Source organism: Syngnathus scovelli, chromosome 13, assembly GCF_024217435.2.
Source record: "Syngnathus scovelli strain Florida chromosome 13, RoL_Ssco_1.2, whole genome shotgun sequence".
In the NCBI taxonomy this organism is placed as follows: Eukaryota; Metazoa; Chordata; class Actinopteri; order Syngnathiformes; family Syngnathidae; genus Syngnathus; species Syngnathus scovelli.
In genome coordinates, this window is record NC_090859.1 from 13,860,632 (window position 1) to 13,888,472 (window position 27,841).

General features: G+C 47.8%; 1 protein-coding gene and 1 long non-coding RNA gene across 17 annotated transcripts; one reads left to right on the plus strand and one right to left on the minus strand.

Moving 5' to 3' along the window:
* Positions 1 to 419: 419 nt before the first annotated feature.
* On the plus strand, positions 420 to 26,572 carry mast4 (microtubule associated serine/threonine kinase family member 4). Of its 16 annotated transcripts, none has more exons than XM_049739283.1 (30): positions 420 to 859; positions 4,571 to 4,712; positions 4,851 to 4,987; positions 8,993 to 9,024; positions 11,615 to 11,695; positions 16,324 to 16,412; positions 17,075 to 17,144; positions 17,211 to 17,289; positions 17,432 to 17,586; positions 17,652 to 17,727; positions 17,795 to 18,004; positions 18,064 to 18,165; positions 18,244 to 18,376; positions 19,172 to 19,233; positions 19,316 to 19,407; positions 19,507 to 19,715; positions 19,796 to 19,934; positions 20,020 to 20,152; positions 20,226 to 20,391; positions 20,477 to 20,578; positions 20,645 to 20,767; positions 20,852 to 20,961; positions 21,071 to 21,195; positions 21,266 to 21,462; positions 21,583 to 21,768; positions 21,851 to 22,080; positions 22,160 to 22,282; positions 22,386 to 22,528; positions 22,601 to 22,785; positions 23,034 to 26,572. In XM_049739283.1, the coding sequence occupies exons 1-30, from the start codon at positions 722 to 724 to the stop codon at positions 25,502 to 25,504; spliced, it is 6,240 nt and encodes a 2,079-aa protein (XP_049595240.1). In that variant the 5' UTR covers positions 420 to 721; the 3' UTR covers positions 25,505 to 26,572. The 16 variants fall into 16 exon arrangements, with proteins under 16 accessions (XP_049595240.1, XP_049595242.1, XP_049595238.1 ...); XM_049739285.1 differs by having other exon boundaries at positions 17,450 to 17,586; XM_049739294.1 differs by having other exon boundaries at positions 421 to 859; positions 22,386 to 22,522.
* Positions 12,483 to 13,221, minus strand: LOC125980186 (uncharacterized). The gene is made up of 2 exons (XR_007485546.2): positions 13,081 to 13,221; positions 12,483 to 13,019 (listed from the first exon to the last, which is right to left on the minus strand). It is a non-coding gene; the product is annotated as an uncharacterized lncRNA (long non-coding RNA).
* Positions 26,573 to 27,841: the final 1,269 nt, after the last annotated feature.

Genomic DNA, 27,841 nt, shown 5'->3' on the forward strand with positions numbered 1-27,841 from the left:
ATTTCATATTTACCGCTGCCGTAGTCTCAAAACCTCCGCCCATCGACTTCAAACTCGTTTGAGCCGCAACATGTATCAGCAAGAGCACGATGGAGCCTTTTCCAGTGAACAGTTCAGACTTAATCCAGCAGAGGCCGCTGTTGCTGCTGCAAAAAGTCAAAAGTCCGAGTGTGACATTTCAAAGATTAATTGATTTAATAAGACCAGTTTTAATAACTGATGTTTAAGAAACAATCAAAATTCTTGGATTAGATATTTATTTAGATACTACGGCAGACAGTCAAAAGTATATTATTGTTAATCACGTGACACGCTAAACTCGCAACGACTTCCGTATTACGAAAGTTGGTCAAAACTATCCGCGACGCAATTGGTTGGCTCTGTTTCCTTGGGCGTGGTTTACATTTGGCTCTTTTGAGCGCCGCTCTCCGGACTAGTTGACGCCAAGGTAGTGAGGGTTCCAGTGGCGAGGACATCGGCGGCCGAGGGAAGAACTTTCTCTGAAATATGGACTTTTCCTCCGGTCGTTGAGAGTCGTCGCCACTCGGTGCGGGGACGCCAGAATTACTTCCGTGGTCGTTTATTGTTTTTGTACCCCCCGCGCGGAGAATGAAGTCAATACGCAGGTGCAGGTTAATTAGCGGCTAACGCTCATTTTTCGAGAAGTCCTCCATGGGGGGTCTTCTTCTTCTCTTTTTATTCGTCCTCGAATGAGACGACTATGGAGGAGTGTGAAGACAGGTCCACCGAAGTGGACTTGGGGAGCAACCGCTTCGACTCGGATTTCGGGAGCGAGTCCAAAGTGGGAGAGGACCAAAATACAGAGAGTACCGAAGATGAGTGTGACGAAGACGAGAAGGTAAACAAAACAAATGAGCAACTTACTTGAGATTTTTTTTTAACTTAAAAAACAACATCTCCCTCCACGTGTTTCACTCAGCTAGCCTGTTGGTCACTACATGGGTCCTCCACATCACTTTTAATTCGCTTCAATGAACAAAGTTTTAATTTGGGCAGCACCAATCAGGTTTCAAATTAATTACACTTCACAAAACCAGTTTACATTCAAATTTGGTCAGGTCACGTGTACTACAAGTCATCACTTTATTGATGTGTAAACAAAAACAAAAAAATCCCAATATGTCCCTCTTAAAATATCTTAGTGTGAACGAGGGCCCAAAAGCAAATGTATGATGAACTACTTGCTCACTGATTTAATGCAAATTTATTCAGCAAGCTGGCTGAAAACATGAGACATGTTTATTAGCGCAAACATTCAAGGAAGCAAAACTCGTTTTGGTAAAAAAAGAAAGAAATTTCCCAGAGCCAAACCAACAGTGGCTAGGCTTCCTCGGCTTGTGCCAAGTTGACAAAGTGCTTTGAGGTTATGATCTGCATATTGTCATTTTTTCCCACGTGTGTGCTCTTCCCTAGTTTTCCCAGGTGCAAAAGCAATGTTTACAGTATAGGCGATCATGACAAAATGCCACAAAGGACCATTATTTGACAACTTCAACACCAGAAATGTAAATCAGATCCTTTCACAGTCATTACTTTAAGCTGATTTGTGAGTGTAATAATGCATGATACATTGCAAACCCACAATATGAATTATTCTTCTTAAATTTGTGGGTATTGGCAGGAATGTTTTTTTTTTGTTCTCCTCCGGATTGCAGAGTGTGTTTCTATGCCTACGTGTGTGTCTGCAATGTTTAGTTGACATTTATTCCAGAAATAGACGGGTGGGAAAATAGGGAACTTTTGGATTGCGACCGGCTCAGACAAGCACCAGGCTGCTTGTGAATGTGGAGAATTCCAGCTGTGGTTATTCCATTAAAAAAATAAAAATGGATTGTTCAAGATGGCCTCAGGGTTTAGGTGTGTGTATACAAGAAAAGTAATTGTACCTGCGAGACTGTGAAGTGCTTTCATGCAGACTCTTTCAATGTCAGTGAATTATGAACAAGAAAACTTCTCTTCAGCTTTTTTGACATGTTAAAAAAATATGTTTTCAAATCCCTCTTATTTAACCATTGTTGACTTTGCTCGGCGGAGGGCTTGAAGTATCTAAAACCTGTCTGCTGGTCTCATAGGCGTGAGCATCCTGCTTAGCTGAACAAGCATCCTGGGGCTGTCGCCGCCGCCGTCTGATGACGACGGGCGGCTCGTGTGTCTGAAAACAGACTCCAGTGGGGGCTTGTTGGGTGTTTTCTGTCCCCAAGCATGTATGGACTTTACATTTAGGGAAGTAAAGCAACTGGGTGTAAATGATTGCTCCGCCTCGGCGTGACCTGCGTGCGTCTGATAACAAGGCGAATGCTGAAAAAAATACGCTGTGACCCTTCGTTTATCACGAGGATACGTTCTACGCCCACTCGCAATTAGTAAAATGTGGTAGAAACATTTTTGGAAATAGATCCAAATCGACTCGACCTTTTGTTTGGACTCCCCCTTCTCTGATTGGCTGGCACCAAGATGGCCGTCATGAAAAATGTTGCTACTTGTTGCCGATCAAATTGTTTATTCCAGCAAGTTGCATCATTGGCGGCCATCGGTGCTTCACGATAGTATTTGCTCACACTGGACAATGTTTAACTTTCTATTGCCATTGGCCGGGCGGGTGTCCACTTTCTGTGTATGCATTAGCGGCTAAGAGGATTAGCGCAATCTGATTAACGCTCATCTTACCCGAGAGCGTTTGCTGCCCCGGCGCGCCATCTTTTTGATTTCTGACACCTGTCTTGATACTCGGACACACGCGACGGAGGGCCCATTAGGGGTCAAACAACAGCAAACATGGAGCTTGGTCGGAATTTACCCTGCGGTCAATTGCCGGAGGGAAACCAGGTAGGCGGAGTTTGAATTGATCTTAATTCAGTTGCTAGGAATGTTGATATATGTAAATTATGTTCAATTTTCTGAATAATGCTTCAAGATGTTGGGTCAGAATTAGCGAAGGGGAAAAAAAGAAAATCGTTGAAGCACTTCTCTGTGCTTCTTGACACTTGGTTCTGCTGCAGCGTGAAGTCACGGTTGGAAAGAGCCTCCTGCATTTTCCAACTTTAAATCATGTCGACACAGGAAACGCAATCCCCCCGCGACCGCTCGCAGAGTTCAGCAACCCGAGGCCGCGGCCAGTTGACATGGCGTAAAGTGTCAGCGTCCGCTCGGCTCAACGTTTCGGAGCCGCTTGGGTTTCCGCTGTGAGTTTGATTTTAAAAATGTTATTTTTCTCCTCACACTGAAGGAAGAAAAAAAAATCTCTCTTGGGGGGTTAAACAAGACAGATGCCAGCTGACGAGGTCTGGCGGAACTCGAGTTTACTTTACCACCGTGGGCCCAGAAAGAGAGACTAATGATGTTTATGTCACACAGTGAATATTACAACACTCAAGTCAAGTTTATTGCAGGGATTTGCTTTGCTAACTTGGCTTGCCTGAGGACCTTTAGTCAGCCCGTGTTGATGTAGTTATGCTCACACGGAATTGACTAGTCGTATTTAAGCACGTCAATTTCGCTTAGCTTGCAATATCACTCATGTTTATTGTGACTCGTTTAGGCGGCAAAGTAGGTTAGAAGTCAGTTTGGCCTCCAAGAAACAGTTCTGACCTTCTTGTGCCATCAGATTATACGTTATTGACATTTTCAATAATTGCAAAATTCATTTTTGTATCCGCATCGGGATACTTTGCGTTCTTTCGAGAGATGCCCCCCGCCCAGGGCGTACAGGAAACATGAAGGGATATGCGCAAGACAATGGCGGGAGAGCAAGATGAGAGGTTAGTCGTGATCGACCGTTTCGCTTCCCGTTTTTAAGAGCCTGTGTATACTCGCCGTGTCCTAGCAACTGTCTGAAAGAAACGCCAACAAAATTGCCGTTACCGTCCGACCCGATAAGAGTTCCATACACGAACGAGCGTCCTTTCAAAGAGCTTTAATCATCGGAAGGAATATTAATGGCTGTCGATATTGTTTGCTAGTTCTTCGTATGCAAAATGATGTTTATTTTCTTGGCTTTCAAAGGAGGCCCTTTTTGTTTGTCGCAAAACGATCATGCGCGTGTCTTGTTAACAGCAGCAGAGGTTGCCCACGGTGACCCGCTGGTGTTTGCTGTGGAAATAAAGACTTGTTGGCAGTGTCCACAGCAGGCGGCCCGGCCAGCCAGGCAGGAAGGAAAGAGCTCGCTTAGGTTTGATGTTGCTTTCGGGAACCCTGCGGGGAAGGTCAAAAGTCACCTGACACTTACCCTGTGGAAGGTTGTGTGTGTGTGTCTTGCCTGTAAGCTGATGGCGTTAGCCAGGCTAGCATTAGCAGTGCTCTTTATTGATAGCTTATCAGCAGTCAAAACCTGGTCAAACCTTTTTTTTTTTAGTTTAAACTGAGTCAAGAAGGCAAAGCTTATTCACATCTTGAGTGTTGCGCAACCAAATTTATCATTTTATGTTTGTACACCTAATAAAGCATATTTACATTTTCAATGTTGATACATGTTTAATGTACCGTGTTATCATGCGCACACCCCTGGTGTACCTTACATACGTTCAATTTGCTAACCGTGTTTTCCGTGCAGCTGGACCACATCCTCTACCCACCCTCGACCGCGTCGTCGCTCAGGAAGTCCAGCCACCCCGAGCTGCCGCCACGCTTCAAGCGCCAACTCAGCGACAACGGCAAGAACATAAGACGACGCAGTTTGGGCGGCGGTTTGACAGGTAAACGTGGATTTCCAGCGCTTCCGTTGTTAGCGTTAGCTTTTAAAAGCGCCCCCAAGCATGTTGACATGTCGTGAGGGAAATACTGCTTACTAAACCACAACTCTAAAATGTTGTCTGCTTCATGTGTGATGTCAGGGAAGTACCTTCTGCTCCCAGCTCACTCCCAGCAAACATCATGGCCGCCGCAGTCGTTTCCCGACACCTCCTCTAACCTAGTCCGCATGCGCGCGCTCAACCTCGGCAAGTCGGACCCGTCCCTCACCTCCAGCCAGGTGAGTCGCACACTGCATCAAGGAGCTTATGAGCCTTATAAAGAGTCCAAAAAAGAACTCGACGTTTTTATTTAAAAACATGGCATGTATGCTCGTTGCAAGCCAGGGCTTCATTTGTGTTGGGAAACACAAAGCGCGGTGTAAAGGTGACATTCACCGCTCCTTGGATCAATGCGGCGATCTGGTTCTCTCCCCGGGAGATTTGATCAAAAGCAGCGGCTAATCCGATGAGTCGGTGGCGAAGGAAAGGTTAATGCCGCCTCAAACGTGCCGCTTGCGTGTTTGCTTTCATTGGACACGCTAAAGGTGAGCCTGCTGGCTCATGACATCATCCTTTCTTGAATAACATTATCTCTCATTATACACTCGAACGAAGCACAAAACAAAAGTACAGATCTTCACAAGGCTAAATTCTAAACATTTTAAACAACAGCCGAGAAAGGCCCCCCTTCGTGCCCCATAGTGAACACAAAAGTGTCAGTCTGCTTGTGCGCACCAGGGGGCGCTGTTGTGCAGCTGCTGGCAGATCATGACTGGTCATAATAGATCAGATAAGTTCATTTTAAAAGATAATTGAACAATGTCAAACCAAAGTTTTTACTTTAATATCAGTAAACATGAGCTAAAAAAGTAAACATTTGTAAACAATGCAATATTTGAGAGAAAAAGTGTTTGTCTGAGCCAAATGGTTGATTGTCAGTGGTCAGTTTTAAAGGTTCCTTAAAAAAACGTGCACACGTCAATGTTATCAGTCAAGGACATCTCCCAACAACACTACGAGGGGAGAAGGCACCACATGGTGGCGCGGGGATTATGAAAGTCTTATCTCCATATCGCAGCACAAGTGGAGTATTGATTTGCTGCCGGCGAGCAGGACGCGGCACCCACGGGGCGCAATAATGCCACGGCGCCAAGGTGTGCTGGCTGAAACGGGCGGAGGCGGAAAGTCAAGATAACACCACAATGACATATATTGTCCATTGTTGCTTCGTTTTTGAGCAGCCGTCTTCAGTCACTTCTGATAAATCAGGGGGGATATGTTCCTAGCTTAATGCTAACGTGTCGCGCAAAACTCTACAGGCTAATATAAAAGTACTTTAGATGTTAAACTTTCAAACCACTTTGCGTGGATTCGATAAGAGGTATGTCAGTTTCTTTTTTCTTCGGCCTTCGGTTTCTCTGAATGGATGAATAGAAAAGACTTGAGTGGCAGCGTGGGTGCGAAGGATAATTGAAGGATTCTGACACAGGCAAAGAAAAATTGGCCTCTTTTGTGTTTTCACGTTCCTTTCAGAGCCAGATGAGGAAATTCTCTTAATCATCCGTTCTGAGATTGTGGCTTGAAACTAAATTATTCTTTTTTTTTTTTAAAATAAGTTACGCATGAAAAGCTGCTTCGGTTTTTAACGAAGGAAGTTAATTAGCTGGACAGTTCATTTTATTCTAAAGTTTTTTTGAGAAGTGAACATGAATTGGAGTGCATATCTAACTAAGTATTCAAATTTTTGCACATTATTGAATGGCAGATTGTAAAGGAATCAAATCCTACTCAAATTAATGTATTCATTTATTTCATTATAAATACTTTTAGTATCGTGATTTATTTGGGGCTTTATTTTTGGCTCCCCTCCAATATTGCTAATTTCTTTACCAAGCTATTTGTCATATGACACGCGCTCACCCGCTACCCCCCTCGGCCATCCTCTGTGGGAATTTGGCTGCTGATGAGGATAATGTGAGAGGGAACACTTAATATTCGTGCAGTGCTTCCACACCGTATGAATAACAGCGGGGGGGGGGGCACACAGTCACGGAATACAGAATTATGCTTGCAGGCCACATCCAGAGGTGTGAAAAATCTGAAATTGATAATCCTCCCGCCGCCGCGTGTACTCGTTAGGTCTGAAACAGGCTCTCCCCCGTCAGGCGCCTCGTGCGGCATTCGGAACGCCAAGTTAAACTCTCGCCTATCACAAACCCGGAGTGTCTTCTCCCGCCTTGTGAAGCGCTACAATGCACGGAAGGACATCCTCTCATTTTCATGCCTTGAGAGAATCGTCCCAAAGCCCCCACCTTCCTCCCTTCCCTTCCCATCCCCTCGCCCCCCACCTTACCCGTCGTCGTCCTGCCTCCCTTTCCTCTACCGCCGGGGGGGAAGTCGCAGAGAAGAGCAGCCGGGGAGAGGCATACGGGACAAGTGAGCGGCGTCACAAATCTGATATTAGCGAGGTAGCCGGGCTGGAGGTTGAGCTGTCCAGTGCTGCGTACATGCGGAGGCGAGCCGTGACTCTGCCATGGACGAGTCCAGCATTTTGAGGCGGCGGGGGCTACAGGTAGGCTGGCAGACCGCACTCATTTTTTGTTGTCGTTGACCACAGTCAGGGACTTTACATCCTCCCGTGTGTGCCCGAAAGGAAGCGGCAAGAATTGTTGCGGTATTGACACTTAATTGACGCTATGATAACGAAGAATCTCACACACTAACGAGTAAAACGATCGCTAGGGATGCGCCAGTACCACTTGTTTTTTTCCCCCCTGACACATTTCGAGTACAAATACTTGTATTTGAGCCATTGCAGAGTTCCAATACTTTAATGGTGTTACGTCTTGCAGTGATGAAAATGTTTTAAGTATTGCTCTTAAAATGTAAATATAATTTTCACCCAAATATCTTTGCAAACAAAACATTAAATTGAAAAAATAAAATAAAAATTACCTATTGCCACTTGATTGAAGCGGTTTAGCTATATTGTATGTGCTGTTTCTGTTGTGTGTGCCTTGGCCTCTAGGGGGCGGTGTGGTGCTCAAATGTAGATAATACACAGGTTTAATGTACAAAGACTACGCTGCGGTACTATATCTTGTTTCTTTGCAGAACAATTTTAATTTATCCCTTGTCTGTTAGTGTCGTTATCATTCTGTATAGATTTCGGACACTAATTTGCTTGTCTTGGATTTTGCTGAGTCTAAGTTATATGTGACAATTTTCAGGTTCTCATCTGAACATTATTCATCCATGACAAATAATCTTTTTGTTTGTCTAATTGATCTATGCCTGGGATGTCTAGTGACCCAAAAAATTTTTCCACTAGTTGACTACCTATGTAACCACTTGTTGCAGAATCAGGATTTTTTTTTTAGCCACATCAGATTCAGCGTAGCTACTTTTTATGATATCTTTGCTCAGTAATTCAAAATATGTGCCTTGGCTCAATAACAGTTGGGATAGACAGACGGGCTTACGTTTCCCCCTCAAATTGCCTCAGGGATGCTCGGCAGCAGATTTTCCCGCTGTGAGCCGTCGAGCTGTGATTGGTGGATATGTCGCTGCTGTAAATCACCTCCCACTGGTAATTAGCGTCTCGCGCGTCTCCGTCTCGTCTCCCCAAAGAAACAGGGATGCTCATCTGATGACCGGACGTGACGGTAATTGATAGCAAAGGGACAGCGCCTCCTTAAAACGTCCATTTCTTTGCTTGAAGGACAAAGGTTTCAACCCAAAGAGAACCTTGTGTTGAAGGCCAGTAAATTGTAGAATTGACCAATATAAACATCCAGTGAAGTACTTAAGAGTAAAATGTTGGAAGAAATTATTTATGCCGTATTAATTGAGATAATTACCCGGGCCATTAAACAATTACATTTAGTCAAGTGAAGGCCTGCCAATTTTGTAAATTGCCTCTAACCCATTTTTTTTTTAAAACACTTTTTAGCAGCATGGCATATGCATTGCTCCAAGTAAAAGCTAATTAACGTGCATGTTCCCTTTTCAATAGTCGAGGTTTTCAATATGGAATAAATCAAAGTGAGTCACAGGTGATTAGAGCTGTGAGGATTTTGCCTTATCCCTCCCGTAACGAGTGCCGCGGGGCGTTTAATTCCTGAGCGATTCTGTGAGTTCTTTGTTGGACTTTTTCACGACAAGGTTGACCTCAGTTTAACCTTGTGCACTATGTGGTCTAAATGCTGCTCTTTTAACTCTTCCTTTTTTTTCCCTTTTCACAGAAAGAGCTCAGTCTTCCCCGGAGAGGCAGCCTGTAAGTACCCTCATGACTGATGTGACCCGTCAATCAAATTTATGCTGGTCAACCCGCTGTGGTGAAGTTTTTATTTCCTATGAAAAGGTTTGCGGCAGTTTATGGGTTTGCGCTTTATTTTATTTTGACTGTCCCCTAAAAATAACTCAACACATAGTATACACATAATGTCTAAACCACTGGAAAAAAAAGGTGAGTACACCCCTGAAAATGTCCAAAATGTCGGCCTTCTCCCCCCCCCCCCCCCCCCCCTTTCCGGTTTCATGTTACTTGTTACTGTTGCAAGGTCTCAAGTGTGAATGAGGAAACAAGTGTGGTAAATTTGTTATTGATTCAGATGTCTGTCATCTTTTCAGTACACACCAAAAACATATTAAGTTAAAAGAAACATTTGATTACAAATGGTTGCTTTCCTGTGAATCTGACAGGTTTATATTTATCTGATTAGTCCACCATAATTGTAGTTCTTTCCATTGCGTATACATTTTTTTTTTTTTTTTTGAGAACATCAATTTTGAGTCACAATGGACTTTGGTTCAGCGACACCATTTGGGTGTCACCTATCTCCTGGACAAATATTCCTTGTGCAAACAGGTTGCCGCAGCCTCCAATGACCTCGGTAACCATGGCGATGGTCTCAGGTCTTTGATGAGACAGCCTCAAATGCATTTAGATTGAGGAACTGCTATGGATGAAAGTGTCACTCTTGTTTTTGAGTGGTTGGGGGGGCAATCACTATTTGGGGAAAAAAAAAATCCCCATCTTAAGTGATTAATATTTATCGGAAACTTTCCACACCGTTACAGAGACCCAACTGTGTGTAGACAACACATTTAAAAAATCAATTCCCATTTATAGGACGTCAGTATGACGTATCAGGATACAAAAAAAATAAATATTTCCTCGAATAATCAGTCATTGCACCTCGTCACCAGGTGGTGGTGTCACTTGCTGTTGGGGGGGGCTGTCAAAAGAGGGGGGCTAGGGGGGGCGCAGTCGATTATGAAGGCACGGGAGGGAGGGGCTATTGTCCCTCCGCAGGCAGCCGAGGGTCTTGTTTGACAGCTTCAAGGTGGAAGGACCAAAACAACAACGGCGAAAAGCCCCGGAGTGGGGTCTTTTTCTTTTTAAGCCCCTCTAATTTTGGGGAGTGGGGTTTTTTTGTTGCCCTCGTCGTTTCATCGCACTGTTTTGACTGCTCTTTGTCCGTGTGCGAGGGGAAGCGAGCAGCGGGAGGGAGGGGAGGGGAGCGGAGGGGGGAGCTGGTCTGGCTGACGGCATGCATGCGTTGCAGCCAAGCAGGGAGCGCTTATGATGATCACAATAGAGCAAAACAGCAGCCATGAAAGCCCAACGGGAACGGCTGCGAATTCCTGGTCTGACGCTCGAGTGAGTATGCTGCCTTGCTAGCTTTAGCATCTGCAGCAGGAAGTCTCTTATCATCTGCCTGCCTGCCTGCGCGCGCGCGTTTGTGCGCTTGCTGCACGTGTGCGCGCGCGATGCCCCATGCCGCAATGTAAACGTTCCAAACGACCTCGGTGTTAGCGCGCGAGCGGCTACGGTGGCTGCTCCCCGCCGTCCTTTTGTCGGCATCGTTGAGGCGTTTGTCTCCCTTCTGTTGTCTCCACCGTTTCTAATCCGCAATGGGGGGGGGGGAGGAAAGAAAAGGGGGTATATTTCTTGGATGCAGTTCTTTCTGCACTTGTAATGTGTGCGTGTGTGCGCGCCGTTTTTCACGGACACACCGTCAAGGTTATTTCACTTTCCGCGTTAATAGGATTACCGTACACATGCACGGTCAACTCGTTCAAATCAGTCTGCGACACGCAGTATCGTAATATCTCGCGAGACCGTATCGACACGGCAACAGCAGGTATCCGTAGCACAGGTGGTCCATGGATCACGACGCAGTTGAGTCACGGGACATTGCGTCATAGTCTTTTGCTAACCTAGTCAAAATTCCAGTCAATACATGTATGAAGCAAATATTGTTGTTTCTTTCTGGAGGGAAGTTCCAGTATCCTCTTATGCAAGTAACTGGGTCGGGCTGCCTGCGAATATGTGGATGAATCATCAGTGAAAGGGAAAGGAACTCCATCTGGAGGTCATTATTATTTTTTTTTTCAATAAAATGAGAGTGAGAGCTATTAGTCCAAAAATGATTTCATTCGTTTGCTAAGATGACAAATGTGACCCTTTGAATGTTTTCCAATTGGACGTTTTGTGTTGTTACTTGTTACACACCTTAAACTTGTTACAAAAGATGCCAAATTAGGCTTTGAGGCATTTTCCTGCGGGCATAATCTGATGCTAATGAGCTCCTAAACCCACTGCAGTAAAATCTGCTCACCTCAGCGTGACCTCAGCACTGCAGCGACACGGTGTGACGTCTTTTTTTTTTTTTTGCTTCCGCTCTCTTCTACGACAGAGGAGACGCAATGTCAAAGCCATTTATCTGCCTCCAGAAGAGAGACAAACGCCTCGGCCGATTGCACGTGTCCGATTTTAGATATCTAATGCGCTTCTGTGTTCGTGTATGTGCGTGCGTGCTAAAACGTCTCCGTTTCACTTTGCTCCGTTTAACTTGCAGCCTCACGCCCCGAAGTTTGAGCCCCACTCCCACTAGTCCTTGCAGTCCGTGTAGCCCGCTGCACGCCTTTCACTTCTGGAGGTAAGCGAGGGTCGCCACGTGCGACCGACCGACCGGCCGACCACCTGCCGCATGGGATCAAAATAGCCCCGTGGCGATAGAGTGCATCCAGATACTCCTCGCAGCGCTTGACTTTTTCCCCGTTTGATGCTATAGCCTACTTCAGAAGTCTAATATAAAAGTGTTGCTTTGGCGCCAGCAAGCTATGTTGATGTGAGCAGAGGAGTTTCATTCAGACAGGCTATCACCCCGGTTGAATAGAAAAAGTAATGCTCTGCTGCCATCTTGTGGCCTCTACTAGCAATTTGAAACCTTTGGGTGTGTTTACTACTCGCAAACATTTGCTCTTTGCTGTCGTGCAGACAGAGACTTAAGTTGTTAGCCAGTTGGTGCTACCAGCCGGTGACGTCCATGTTCTTGCTGTGAGTTTGACTTTGTCCCCATGTGAAGCGTTACGTCCTAACTGGAACACCAAAGGAGAGCGCAGCCACAATTAGAGTGAAGGCCAGCAGGGACACACACACACACACACAGCACACACAAGGGAAAGTCACAGACGAATATTCCGGTCTTATCAGCCCGCGATAAGTCTGCTCGTGTCAGACCGCGGCGCAGCAACGGCTCCCCTCCTGTCTGTCTTTCCGCCACGGCGAGGTCAAACCGAAGTCGACGACACGGCTTATCTCTCTCTCTCTCTCCAGTCGTAATGATCCCAAAAGACGACCGAGTTGTGTGAGGACGTTTGAGGGAATTAACAATGTGTAGATGTTAAATCTAAAGATGATCCAATATAAACATTCCACCCATCTGGTCTTATGATGTCGTCCGTTTATTGTATGTGGATGTCAAAACAACGCAAAGCGGCAGTTTAGAAAAAATCACGTGAGTCTTATCGCTCCGCTTTTATTGCAGAGCGGGCGACTTTTCATTTTTGCACAGCTGGGACTTTGCTCTCTTCCGTGAGGTCGTGCCTCCTTCCTAAAGTTCTCCCCTCCCCGCCCGAGCTTCTCCCAGCCGTCAAATTCATCGGCGTCCTGACACAATGTTCGCCGTGGTGCGACCGTGCACGCACTTTGGCGCCAAGCGGCCAATCGGCACGTCCCAAATCCCAGGCGGCTCAAAAGGTCAAAGTTCGTGTCATGGAGATTGTTTGGTAGCTTTTTGCCCTTCTCCTTTACTGTTCATCTTTTGAGTGGCCACTCGTGTTTACAGCACAACTGGAGGAATTCCCACATTAATACGCTGACCTGTCAAATTTTTGGCGGCGACCCAAAGGAGGGATGATGCAGCAGCAGCAGCTCCTCCTCCCTCCTCCTCCTCCTCCGGCGTAATCAGCGCTAGGTGCCTGTTACGTGCAAACAAAGAGTCAGCTGCTCTGGCACATCGCAGCTCCGCTGCAACCTGACCTGGATCGTCCCCTCGGGATCCTCCCAGGATTACGTCTTTTATCCGCGGCATGAGGACGGCGCAGCCGAACACGGAACGCCGATGCCGCCGCCGCTTTGAGTCGAGCGGTCCCGCCGCTCAGCTCCCGCTCCTCTGTCCCGACTCGGACGGCGGCATGTGGGATTGTAGCTTGTGGACGCCGATGGGCAACTTTTACACGCCGCATTTCTTGGGACGAGCTCGCCTGCGACGCTCCCAAAGGTAGCCCGCTCCACCCTCGTCTCGTGGGGGGGAAGATTGTTTTGGAATTAAGTTGACGCGGAGGCGAGCCGCAACGTGCTTTCTGCTCTCGGGAGTGTTTACAGCCGCTCGGTTATTGCTTGTGTTTTAGGGCAGTGTTATGTTCTACTGACTGGAAGGAACTGGAGACGTTTTTTTTTTTTTTTGTCAAGTCGTAGTTACTGAGTCAAGTCCACTGTGTGTGTGTGCGTGTGTGTGTCTACATAACAGGCTCTTTTGCATGGTTTGAAATGGATTTGTGAAGTAGTTGTTGACAGAAAACTTTCATTATTAAACAATCATTGCATTCCCACGAGCTGAATCTGGCCCATTTGAAGGAAAGACAAGAACGTGAGAGCTTGTCAGAACTTCTGTCAAGACCATACTGGCACCTGTGCGGGACTGCTCGCCAATAGAAACGGGAAATGACAAAATGTCCTGATCCAAAATTGTAATTTATATGACTTGAGAATGATGTCATACACTGCACATGAATTTTTTTTTTACTCTCCGACTCATGTGGCCCAACTCATGTGGGATTGTAGCGATTGGACATGCTGTCCAAATTTTATCACGCCGAATTTCTCGGGGCAGAGCTCGCTTGCGTCGCTCCCAAAAGTAACCACGCCACCCGCGAGCAACTCAACTTGACACAGGAGCGTGCCGCAACGGGCTTTCTGGACTCGGGAGTGTTTACATCCCGTTGCCATGTGTCATGTTACCCGCGCTGAGATCAGAGTTTTAGTTTCTGTTTGCAAAAACAACAACGGGGAGTTGACGGAGGAGAATTTTTATTCACAATTTCTGGTTTCATTTAAAAATAAGTCGGCTAAAGTCAGAGTCATCACGCTGAATAGTCACAATGTACAAGATAAGTTACACTTTTCCCAGATAATTGAAATATGAAAAGACTTCAATTCGATTTGTTGTAAGGAGAATAATCGTTTTCAAGAAAATTGTCTAAATATGACAATAATAGTTCATCAGAAGGGTGTTTCGAGAGAATTTTTTAAAATAATTTTGCAAAATAAATTGTGCTAAATAACGTGTATTTTTTTTCAAAATCTAAAAAAGAAAACAAGGAAATTAATGACAAAAATCCCTTTGAAGACACCTGAGAGACATTTGCCGAGTCTTAAATTTGGCTTCCCTAATCCCGCTGATAGCGTGCTTTCATTCCTCAATGCTGGCTGGGCTCTGTTGAAGATTGTTGGCCCTCAAAGGGAGCTCAGCGCTTGAAATTCTCGCTCCATTGAAAATGTGAAAAGTGCTCTCTTGCATACGCCAGCATCCCCGTATAACCTCACTTTTCATTTGTCGTATGTAAAGGCGACCAATCGACAGCGCGAAACCCGCAAGGTCTTTGTAAATGGTTTGAACTGCTATAGAAATGCATTTTTTTTTTCATTTCATTTTTAATCCTCTTCATGACCTACTTGGAAAACGGCTTAGCAGTAAATAGCGGCTGGTTTGTTGCACTCCGTGTTGCGTTCCAACACTCGCGTTTCATATTGGTTGTGGAGATACATGACGTTGAGTTTTTAAACATATGCAAGAAGGAGCAAAAATAAAAAAAAGTCTACAAGAATTTTTTTTTTTAACATACACAGATTTACAGTTGTAATCATTTGTATTGTATGAATTTAACATGCACAATTTTGACTGGGAGTGTTTTATTTTTTTATTTTTTATTTTTTTAGACTAATAATAGAAGCGGTAAGTGTCAGATTTGTGACATCGCGTTGTAGTTTTGTCGTTGATGCGAGTCGGCGCACCTGACAGCTCTGACAGCACAAACGCAAAAGTCTCTGCGCCGGGCTAAAATTATTTCATTCATCTTCATCTATTTTTGCCTCGCTTGATTTCCAAAATAAGTTAAAAGGGTCTTTTTGACAGATTGAGACTACTTTGTATGGTCTAAAAATACAATTTTTTTCCCTGATTTTAATTCTTTATGACCATTAGCATTGGGCCTGTGGTTTGAAGTCTTTGGCGAGCTCTATCTATGCGGCGCTTTACCCGAACGCCAGCGTGAATGGGGACTACTCACTCTCCCGTAAGTTCAAGTCAACGCTAACCATTCAACAACTCTTTGATCCAAACACTGCGGCGGCAGGAAGCGCGAGGATCAAGCGTGCCGAGGGCTGATTGGGCAGCGGCGTGGCATCCGCTGGCCTAATCCGCAGCGAGCGCGTATAAATAGATGCCGTTAAACCTGATCCGCTTTGACGCCCGCACCTGTGTACCAGATGCTTTTTCACGCCGTCACCGTGAATGAACGCGCAGAAAGGATGGATCTCGCCAAAGCCAAACAAGGACGACAACACCTAGCCAACAAGATAGCGAGCTAACCAGCGCCTCGCTTGGTGTTGTCCCTAATTTAAATATTTGTGGAATTTTATTTTCATTTAGTCCAATTCGACTTTTTTTGTACCTTTACATAATGAAACAGTATTATTTTCAAACATTTTGTACTATTGTAAGATATCTATGTCATAAAAGTGTGAAGCTCAGCAGTGCCGCAGACGTGACATTAGCGTGTCACGGGGCGCTCGGCGTGACCTCTGCAGCCATGCGTTGACAACCACGCCGAGTCTGCCTACTCGGGCATTTCTACGCACGCACACAGAGCGTCCCATTGTTCTTTTGATCGGTCCTGGCCGTACAGAAAGGTCGCCAACGTGGCTGAATTGTTCCCGCCAGACGTGTTTGTTATGTACACGTCTCTCGTTGTGTTCAGTCACGTCATCATCTTAACCATCTACCTTAGAATTTTAAGATACAGTAGTGGGCAATATAGTTGACAAAAAAAAATCATTAAATAGGGAACGAGTGAACGGTTGTGAATGTAGCGACTGGGTTAACATAACAAAATGAGACCAAGAATGATTCACTCTAAAATGGCTGACTCGGTCGTGATTCCCAGTACAGTCTTCATATTTTTGTGTGGATCTGTGTCACTGACTGTTAATCTGTTCTTCCAGCTGTCGGACAAGCAACAGGAAAAGCCTGATTGGAAGCAGCCAGTCCGCAGGTTTACCCCGACCCCACTCGCCACTCTCGTCTTTCACAGGTATTGAAGTCATTCATTCATGTTTTTTTTTCTGCTTTTACTTGGGAAAACAATTTCAAATATTTGGAAACAAAAATCTTCCAATTCATCGATTTATTTTTTTACTAAAATACAAGAAAGGCTTTTTTTAATTATTATTATTGTTACGAAAATGCAAGAGAGGCGCTTGCCGCCACCAAAAACGATTGTGTCGTTTGAGGAAGCCAAGACCCTCCAGAGAGGAAGTGCTGCGACGGCTGAGGGAGGGATTCGTTCATTGACCGTGGGGCGTTTTATTTCCTGCCATTGGCGGTGCAAAAAGCAGCCGTGTCGCCACTGGCGACTCAGTGTTTAGTCTGAGCCCAGCGGGGGAAAGATGCGCTCGGATCCGCAAAATATTTTCTCCGACAACTTGACTGTGTGGCTCAGGCGCGGCCTTGCTAGTCGAGGTAAGAAACTGGATGAGTGGGAGCTTTTTGCCGTTGCTTCTCATTGGTGGACTTCTTTTGTTGTTATGCCCATATATGGGGGGGGGGGGTATTGTCTAATTAGCCATTTGGCTCCTGCCCTTGCGAGCATTTATCCCTTTTGGCATCCATGTTGTGTTACTTGATGCTAAATTTCAGTCAAAGTGCAGTTGATGTCTTTTGAGCAACGAAACTCATCACTATTTGTTCCCGCAGGCACGAGTCCACAGGACAGCCCGAGGAACTTCTCCCCGAGTGCCTCCGCTCATTTCTCCTTTGCACGAAGGTATTTTTTTTTTGTCGTGGCTCCTAAGACGAATTCTTGTTTTGACGTTGGCGTTTGTGGCGTCAGGAGCGATGGTCGCCGCTGGTCGCTGGCCTCCCTTCCCTCCTCTGGATATGGAACCAACACGCCCAACTCCACCGTCTCTGTGAGCATCCCAAAACTTTGATTTAACTCTAAGATATTTTTATAGTCATATTTTTCTTCATTGCATGCTAAGTGCTAACGCTAACAAAATTGCTTTCCTTTGTGTTGTTTTCTTGTTGAATGTATATTTGTTTCACTTCCAGTCATCCTGTTCATCACAGGAGAAGCTACACCAGCTGCCCTTCCAGCCCACGCCGGACGAGCTGCATTTCCTCTCCAAGCACTTCTGCACCGAGAACATCTCCGCCGACGAGTGTCGCCGGGCAGCCGGCATGCGCCCGCGCTCGCGCAGCCTCAGGTACGAACGCCTCGCTGTCCCGTTACACAATCTCGCGTGTGGATGACTGTGTTGTTTTCGGCCAGCCCTGGGAGGTCTCCGTCCTGTTACGACCACGAGATCATCATGATGAATCACGTCTACAAGGAGCGCTTCCCCAAGGTGGGCTGCCGACGTTCCCAGCCGTCTTTGTCACTTGACCTCACGTGACCTTCCTTCTCGTCTTTAGGCCACCGCTCAGATGGAAGAGAAAATCCAGGAGATCATCCGCGGCAACTCTCCCGAGAGCGTCCTGCCACTGGCCGACGGCGTGCTCGGCTTCGCCCACCACCAGATCATCGAGCTGGCACGCGACTGTCTGGAGAAGAGCCGGTTGGGCCTGGTCACGTCCAGCTACTTCTGCGAGCTCACCGACAAGCTGGAGAGGCTCGTGCAGGAGGTGAGTGCGCTCGTAATCCAATTTTTAATGGGGGAACTTAATGGGTCTTCTCGGCGCAGTCCACCGAGCGTTCTGAGAGCGAGGAGGTCAACTTCATCCGCGAGCTGGCCAAGAAGATCCTCATGGTCATCGCCCGACCAGCCCGACTGCTGGAATGTCTGGTACGCTGCCTCCGATGTCACTCGGGAAGCACGCTTTGTACATTTTGACTTGAGTCAAATATTTTTTCCCCTGTGCAGGAGTTTGACCCCGAGGAGTTCTACCACCTCCTGGAGGCGGCCGAGGGCCACGCCAAGGAGGGTCAGGGTATTAAGACCGACATCCCGCGTTACATCATCAGCCAGCTGGGTCTGACCAGAGATCCTTTGGAAGGTCTGCAACTCCATTCTCTTATCTCACCCACATGGTATTCATTAAAAGTCTACACACCCCTGTTCAATATCACCGATTTAATTTTTGATATGACCTATGACCTGTACAATCCAATTGAAAAATATAAGAAATATTGAAGTAAAAATAAACAATTAAAATGCAACACAATTATAAAGTCAATCACACTAAACATTGACCGATCCACGTTGACGTATGGGAGATAAATGTAGACGGGAAACTGCGCTGGGATTAAAACGTAAGCTCCCTAGCGGAGGTAACGGTGTGTAATATCTCGGTTGAGCTGTAAAAGGGAAAAAAAAGTGAAACGTTGCTCGTGAACAGATTGTCTCCCCAATGACCCTACTCGTTCTACAATGTCCATGAAGAAGCAAAAGCATGCACACACACACATGGACAGATGTTAAATGGCGGCAGACGCGTGTTGTGCGCTCCCTGGCGTAATGGGCGCACATGGACCTTGGTGTGTTTTATTATGATGCAAGGTGGCTGCTAATGACTTTTAGATGAGTCTCGTTTCCACCTCATTTACTTTCACTCCAGATCAACTCAGTCAGCGCCATTACCGCTTGCCATTTTGTGTTTCGCTCAAAAAAAAAACTTTATTTTTGCCCTCTTAGGCAGTAATGAAAATGGAACTAGAATGTGTATTTGAACACCAAAATGCTCTTCCAACTCATTAAATCTCATCTAATGAAAGGCTGTTAGCTTATTGCTAGCGTGTAATGCGAAACGCCATAGATTAGCATTTTGCTCATTTGTACTTTGTTCGTACAGAGATGGCTCAGTTGAGCAGCAGTGACAGCGGCATTGCACAAACTCCTGAAACCGACGACTGCGTAAGATTTCCAAATAATCCTATCGATTGCTTAAATATTTCTTTTTCTTCATCCATAAATATATCTTTTTTTTTTGCTTCAGTCCCAAAGTTTGAGCGGCGCCCTGAGGTCCCGACGCAAACCGTGCGAATTGGACTTTGAGTTGACCAAACTCATCAGCAACGGCGCCTACGGGTAAGACCAAACATCTATCTGTATAAAAATAAAGGCCACCAAATGGAAACAAGATATATGAAAACGAAGTGAGCCTAATTAGACATGTTTGTGGTGCAGCGCGGTGTACTTGGTGCGGCACAAGGAGAGCAAGCAGCGTTTCGCCATGAAGAAGATCAACAAGCAGAACCTGATGCTGAGGAACCAGATCCAGCAGGCTTTTGTGGAGAGGGACATCCTCACTTTTGCAGAGAACCCCTTCGTGGTCTCCATGTACTGCTCCTTCGAGACCAGACGGCACCTCTGCATGGTCATGGAGTACGTGGAAGGTGAGCGGCCACAGAAATGATATTCTGAGATGGTCAATGACGGTAATGGTGATGATGACATGGTTGATCCCACCTCCCAGGAGGAGACTGCGCCACCCTGCTGAAGAACATGGGCCCTCTTCCCGTGGACATGGCCCGGATGTATTTTGCCGAGACTGTGCTGGCACTGGAGTACCTGCACAACTACGGCATCGTGCATCGAGACCTCAAACCAGACAAGTGAGCGACTCCCACCACCCTTGCGTAAAAGTCTTCTGTTATTTCTCGCTAACCCCGGCAGGGCTCGGTCCTCTTTGTTTCTCAGTTTGCTGGTGACGTCCATGGGCCACATCAAGTTGACGGATTTCGGCCTGTCCAAAGTGGGCCTGATGAACATGACCACAAACCTGTACGAAGGCCACATCGAGAAGGACGCTCGCGAGTTCTCCGACAAGCAGGTGAGCGATCGTCACGGCTTACTTTCTGTTTCTGATTTCTCCTGGTCGCAACTTTTGTTTTGTTTGCGTTTAGGTGTGCGGCACGCCAGAGTACATCGCTCCCGAGGTGATCCTGAGGCAAGGCTACGGCAAGCCCGTGGACTGGTGGGCCATGGGCATCATCCTCTATGAATTCCTGGTGGGCTGCGTGCCCTTCTTCGGGGACACGCCCGAGGAGCTCTTTGGGCAGGTCATCAGCGGTCAGTGGAAAGCAAACAATTGAAAGGAGTAACAACATTTTAGGTGAATTAAAAAAAACAAAAAAACTTTTCAATGTGTGTGCAGATGAGATCAACTGGCCCGACGGAGAAGAAGCACCACCTGGTGACGCCCAAGAGCTCATCGGTGTTCTGCTCAGGCAGAATCCTTTAGAGAGGATGGGCGCAGGTAGAGACCACCTTCACATTGATAGCCGGGGAAAAGCGCAAACGGGTTCCCTCCCTGTGCCTGTAGGTGGCGCTGCCGAAGTAAAGCAGCATTCCTTCTTTCACCACCTGGACTGGAACGGCCTCCTCCGGCAGAAGGCCGAGTTCATCCCCCAGCTGGAGTCCGAGGATGACACCAGCTACTTCGACAGTGAGTAGGCTTGGGCATCTTTTGGGGGATTTTTTTTGTGTCTGAAAACCGGGCTAAAAAACTAACTCTGTCTCGTCTCGACAGCTCGCTCAGAGCGCTACCACCACCTGGAGACGGAGGAGGACGACACCAACGACGAGGACTTCAACGTGGAGCTGCGCCAGTTCTCCTCCTGCTCTCACCGCTTCTCCAAGGTGACTGTCGACACCGTCTCTTCAGTCCATGAAAAAGGAAACAAACTTCATGGAATCATTGGACGAGACACCGCTGTGATAATTATTGAGATGTGTCCTTGGTGGTCAGGTATACAGCAGTCTGGACTTGTCTCGGGGCCACGTCGAGGAGAAAGGCGACGCCCCGGAAGACAAGAAAAGCGAGAGCCCACCTATGCTGGACACGCTCAGCTGGACGCCCGACTTCACAGACATGTAAATGAATCCCTCAAATAATACACCCACGTACCTCCCAAGTAGGACTAAGTGTATATTTGCCTCGTAGGCCATCACTGCCGGCGGACAGCGAGCCCCTCCCGCAGAGTCCAGGCGCCGGCTTGCTCCCCAAGTTCGCCATCTCGGCCTCGGAGAACGAAGTTGACGAGTCTTCCGGCAAGACGTCCATGTCTGTCGGAGAGCTGCCGCGTGACGAGCACGATGCCACCACGCCTGGGAGCACTCGCAGTGGGGCAACACTCTCTGGTAAAGTGAACAACCAAAAAACTACAATGGACCAGCTACCCTTTATTTTTTTTTCCCGATTTAATTAATTTTGGTAGCAAGCCAAGTGTCTGACACTTGACTGTTTTTGCATCCAATCAGGGAGTTTCTCTGAGCATCTGGACCAGCTGACGCCCCGGGGCGAGGGCGTGCAGAGCCCGGTCGGAGACCAGGGGACGTCTGCGCTCTCTCCCAGACCCAGCGGAGGTGGTGGGCACGAGAAGCCGCAAATATCCAAAGTCCCCAAGTCTGTTTCCACCGGCGCACTCTCGCTCATGATCCCCGCAGGTTAGTGCAACGAAAGTCACTCGAGGGAGTCAGTAGTTTTGTTTGGCATGATCTGAAAGTCTTCCCTGGTTGATCCACCCAGACATGTTTGGCGCTTCACCGCTGGCCAGCCCACTGTCCCCTTACTCGCTGTCGTCGGATCCCTCCTCCTCCCGAGACTCTTCGCCCAGCCGAGACTCGTTCTCCTCCTCGCTTTTGGCGCGGCAGCCGGTAGTCATCCACGGCAGCGGCAAGAAATTTGGCTTCACTTTGCGGGCCATCCGCGTGTACGCCTGCGACAGCGACGTCTACACCGTCTACCACATGGTCTGGGTAAGGACGCAGATTCCGTTACGTCCGTCCTCGAATTGGAGCGGCGTGATGACGAGCGCCCACCCCTTTTGCGTGACAGAACGTGGAAGACGGCGGCCCCGCGCAGAAAGCCGGACTCAAAGCCGGCGACCTCATCACTCACGTTAACGGCGAGGCGGTCCACGGGCTCGTCCACACCGAGGTGGTGGAGCTTCTAGTTAAGGTTAGTGCACTGACACTACCCTACTATCAAATCTGTCCTTATTTTATTCAAAAAGTGGAACATTCTCCTATTGCCTCTCATTTTGCTTGTTGGTCGTCCTCAGAGCGGAAGGAAGGTGTCAATCACCACCACCCCTTTCGAAAACACGTCCATCAAGAGAGGCCCTGCCAGGAGGAACAGCTACAGGAGCAAGATGGTGCGATGTGCCAAGAAGGCCAAAAAGGAGAAGACACCGGAAAGGTACCAGTAAGTCGGCAAGGATTTCTGTCCAGAGTGTAAATTTCCTAACCCCTGAATGTTTTTTTTTTTTCCCCTTAGGCGGCGTTCCCTCTTCCGGCGTTTTGCCATGCAGCCGTCGCCTCTGCTTCACACCAGTCGCAGCTTCACGTCGCTCAACCATTCGCTGTCATCGGGTGAGAGTCTGCCCGGCTCGCCCACGCATAGCCTCTCGCCCCGCTCGCCCACCGCCGCTTTACGCCCACCTCCTGACTTCACCCTCTCAGGTAAAGATTGCATGTTCACGCCATTCCATCATTAAAAAAAAAAAAAAAACCTTAAGGTTAAGTGTGCTGCCATCTCTTGGTCAATTGGAGAATTACACCCAGTTAAAACAAAAGCCCAAAATAGTTATTAAAGATACAAAAGAAATACGCAAAATAGCGGGACTGCAAGCCTGGAACCCGCAAAGGACAAAGTTGATGCCTTTTTGCTTACACAGTCTGTTCAATTGACTTTCTTTGGGGGATTGCAGGTGGCAACTCTTCCCAAAGCAGCTCACCCAGCTCCAGCACGCCAAACTCCCCCGCAGGTTCAACTCACATCCGGCCCAGCACCTTGCACGGCCTGGGCCCCAAGCTACCGGGCCAGCGGCTCCGTCAGGGGCGGCGTAAGTCCGCAGGGAGCATTCCTCTCTCCCCTCTGGCGCGCACACCCTCGCCGACCCCACAGCCCACCTCCCCTCAGCGCTCGCCCTCTCCGCTGCTCAGCGGACACTCGGTGGCTATTTCCAAAAGCGCCCAGGCCTTCCCCACCAAGATCCACTCGCCGCCCACCATCATCCGCCACATTGTGCGACCTAAAAGCGCCGAGCCGCCGCGCTCCCCGCTCCTGAAACGGGTGCAGTCCGAGGAGAAGCTGTCGCCCTCCTACGTGACGGACAAGAAGCACCTGTGTGCCCGCAAGCAAAGCCTGGAGGTGACGCAGGAGGAGGCACAGGATCAGGAGGACGGAGACACCGGTGAGAGCAGCACCACGGACGGGAACACCTGCGAGGTGGCGATAGCGGCCGTCCCCCGAGTTCGGCCCGTCGAGCAGGGCTGCTTGAAGAGGCCGGTGGGCCGCAGGGAACGGCAGGAGTCGCTGGACGAACTCGACAAAACCAGCACCAAGCGGGAATCTGATCCATCGGGCGGCGATGACTACCTTTCCCGTACTCAAAGCAAAACCGAAACGGCCAGCGTGGCCCTGAAAGAGAACCTGTACAAAAAACTCAGCCGCGCGTCGGCCGTCGTCAGCGACTCGGTCGCGAGCGATGCAGAGCGCTCGCATCCTCGAGCGCCCAAAGACAAAATGGAGAGGTCGGAGCTCAAGGCTTCTAGCATGGACTTCACCAGGAAGCGGCTCTCCTTCGAAGAGCGAGATGACTTTGTGTGTCGACTTTCCCCCACCATCCATGACAACCTCCATTTCGGCGCCACCCGCTCCAAAAGTCTCCAGCTGGACACGGCCGTGGCGGCTCACGAGCACATGAAGGCCGGACTGGGCGGCGAAGGGCCGATGGGCTCTAAGATGTTTTCGGGACGAGGGGAGAGCGCCGTGGAGAAACTGCAGCTCATTTCGTCAGGCGAGTGTCCTCTGAGGAAGACGTCGTCGGACTACAAACTGGAGGGCCGGCACGTGTCCCCTCTCAAGCCTCTGGAGGGCACCCTGGACATCGGCCTCCTCTCGGGTCCCAGAATCTCCAAAACGGACACGTGTCTATCCAAAATGGCAGAGAGCAAATTAGCCGTCCCTCCCCAGTGGCTCCAGAATGTGGCCGAACGACAACTGAAAGCTCCCGACAAACCCAAAAGTCCTCTAGCGTGCCCCACGAGTCCCGATACCGCCGCTTCCCCGAGTCTGTTTCCCAAGGAGCATTCGATCGGAGAGAAAACAAAGAGCAGACATGATGGTGACAGCCCCAAGCAGGAGAACAGAACCTGCATGAAGGTGGTCGCTTCCCGTCACAGCTCGCACTTCTCCTGCGGGAAGACACCTTCCATCCGGGAAGTCAGCAACGAAGACCAGGATGACGAAACGGATCAGCCTCAAGTCGACGGGAGGATTTCTCCTGCGAGGTTGGGTCTGGACAAAGAAAGCATACCCAGTGACAATTCTAGTTGTGGCCCAAATGTTGCTTCATCTAAGCTCGTCAGAACCTCTTCCGGTCAGAGCTTTCCCGTTCACTGTGACGGGTCCACCTCGAAAAAGGTTAGTGATCCAAAAGTGGAACTGGGTGGTGTACAAGCAGTGTCCGTGTTCAATTTAGCCGCCATGTCAGTGGGTGTCACACCAATGCCCAAGAAAGAGGATCTGCCATCAGACTATTCCAAGGCCGAAGGTTCTTCGAAGCTGTTGGAAGAACAGGTCTTGAGGATTCCAGACCTTTGCACTTTGAATCAGCAAGAAGGCGTAGATGCCACGGTAGGTCCTAGTGAAACCACTTTGGACCATAGAAACAAAACCAGGTCAAGCCCCCAATCCACCCCAGTCCTCGATCCAAAACATTCATTTCGAGAAGCCCCTCCTGTTTCTCACGTAGCCCTCGAGTCCAAATGTAGGGAGCCTACATTGCCCTTTGGTGAGGAATCAACGCAGCCCATTGACGCCAAGCCGCCGGAACCAAAATGTCCAGTAGCAGCCTCCCCTCCGGCGGTCAAAGAAAGCACAAACTCAAAGGGCAAACTTCTGAAGAGCATCCCCATGGGGGCGCCACACAAGCCATCCGTGGTGCCGCCCAAGCATAAAGATCCCTCGCCCAAAAAGCAGCCCGTTAAGGAGCATCCCGACTCAAAGCCAAAACACCCCGAACCCAAGGCAAGCGCCGACGCCTCGGAACCCCCCGACAAAACGTTGCCTCCCGACAAGGGCGCCAAAAAGAAACCGGCGCGCCGAGAAACCACAAATGAGACCCGTGCAGGGGCACGGTCAAAGACTCAGCTCGAGGGAAGGCGTCGTGTGTGACTTCCTGTCACGACAAAATAACATTGGTGCGTTTTCATCTTCATTTTGTTTTTAAACGAAGGACCGGACAAGCTGTTACGCCGGAGCCCGGCCAATCGTGGGACGCCTCGCCGGTTAGGTGCCATAAAAAGCTTGTTTGTTGTTTTAATGCAGTACAGCCGCCGTCGCGTTGCTTGGCGTCCACCAACGGTGAAACTCGTCCTCACATTCCTTTCTGTGTGGTTTGGATTGGTCGCTTAATTTCGGAGTTTTGCGTTCACCGCGGATGGCTTTCTCGTCGGGAAAGTGAGGCGAGAGTGAGTACGTGATAATGTAGCATCTTGCGAATGAAACGGATTAAGAATGTGGTTGGTGTCTAACGTACTGGATGGACATCATGTTTTCTGGTGAGGGACGCTCCACTGCACTGGTGCCGCCCTACTAGTTGTCCCAATTGGTTAAAAAAGATGTTACCTCGAATTAGGGGGATTCATGTCATTTGCGCATTATGAGGCCTTTAAAAAATAAGCACGAGTCAATAGCAGTTTGGGATTGATTTTCTTGGGGCATTTTATCATAGGAAGAAACAAACGCACCTTAAATGCTCACAGCTCGGGCGTAATGAATGACGAGACAAAAAACAAAACAAAAAACGTCGTTTGTCTTGAACAGAGCCATTAAAGCATCCAGTCGAAAGCACATTGATGTTTGTTTACTCGCCTTCGCCGCTGTCTATTTTTTTATAGTGCTCATTTGCCAAAATGTTTGTTGTGTCACCCACTGGGTCTGACGTGGAGAAAAAAAAAAAAAAGTCGTCTCGAAGTGGTCCGCCCGTCCTGTCCTGTCTCCACTGTGCCGTTGTTATTTCCACTGTGTAAACACTAGCGTTAGCCACGTTTGCTTCCCACTTGCTTTTTTGTCTTTTAGAAGATGTGCAATAAAAAGTTGTTATTGAGTTTTTGTATTTTGCCCGAGGAGAAACGCTCTATGGATGTCATAGATGTTGTATATTGAAAAAAAAAAAGAAAACAGATATTTATATACTTCTAATGTTGCGTCATAACGAGAATAAAACTGAATCAGATGACACGTTGGCCTTTGGCTCTTATTCTCAGTCATAATAGAGGAGGATTCACTGGCGACCACAAGGTGGCGGTGTTTATCCATGTCTAGCCAAGCTAAGCCTTACAAAAGATTATCTTCCATTTAATGAACAAATCTTCCTGATTTTTGTTAAAAGAATGTTATGCCCTGGACTGGTTACAGTGAACATGTTCACACGATGGACATTTAGATAAAATAAAACCGGTTTTTCTGTGCACCGTTTTGCCTCACCCTGCAAATTGTTGCAGCGTGGTATGATTGATGTTATCAAAAACTATGTAAGCGTATCTGCCTGCCTGCCTGTCAGTCATTTACTTAGTCTATAACCACCAGTATGTTGGGTAACCTTATCAAGCTATCAGTCTGGTCGACTGATACACAGATAAACTGATAAGCCTAGTGTGTTTTATATATAGATGCCTTTCAGAGCACATGAACACAATGTACAAACTTTAATTAAAAAAAGAACAAACTACACATGCTGGTACACAGTAACACAAATCTAACCTGTGACTGAACCACCCCGTCCTCCTCTCCCTCCCTCCCTCCCTCCCTCGCCGAAGGCTAAAGCTCATCCAGCGGCCGTGAATTTTGGAACATGAGATTGGCGAGCGGCAGCGTTGGCCCGGGCCCAAGTCACACTGTGTTCCACTGCAGCACACTTACATTCCACGCACACCAAACACTCCGCAAGACAGCCGGGTGGGTGTCTTATTTTTCCCGCCATGCTCACAACAACAAGAGTGGACACATACAGTAGGACATTTTGCCTCTGATATTACCTCGGGGAAAATTGGTGTCCCACAGGGTTCAGTGTTGGGTCACCTCCTTTAGTCAATATAGTCTGTCCCTGGGTGATAATCGTTTTGGAGTTTCCATCATAGCTTTTATTTCGTTGTGGTTTGTGTGTTTTTTTTAATTCAATGACTTTTATTTTTACTTCCATTTGTTGATTCCTAAGGTGGAAAATTGTTGGTACCTTTCACTCAAAAGGTAACATTGGGGGAAAAGCCAGGCAGTGTGAAAGGGGCCGTTGTGAGTTTTGGCAGCATAGCGTAAACGTGGGCCCAAAAAGCTGCAGCTTGCGTAAGAGTTGGCGGAACGAGTGGTGACAAATCAGCTTTGGTGGAAGATTAGCGTTAAGAGCGGGATTGAGGCTGTCCCACATCTTTGGCATCAACTGACTGGACAAGCGTCCCGACCGTTGGCTTTCCTTTTCCTCTCACCATACACTTTGCTTTTTGTCCTATTTTA

Excerpts from the sequence above, each read along its gene's own strand:
- mast4 (XM_049739281.1), top strand. The coding sequence starts at position 722 with ATGGAGGAGTGTGAAGACAGGTCCACCGAAGTGGACTTGGGGAGCAAC. Across the intron at positions 17,728-17,794 it reads ACAAGGAGCGCTTCCCCAAG|GCCACCGCTCAGATGGAAGA; the intron begins GTGGGCTGCCGA and ends TCTCGTCTTTAG. Across the intron at positions 19,935-20,019 it reads CGAGACCTCAAACCAGACAA|TTTGCTGGTGACGTCCATGG; the intron begins GTGAGCGACTCC and ends TTTGTTTCTCAG.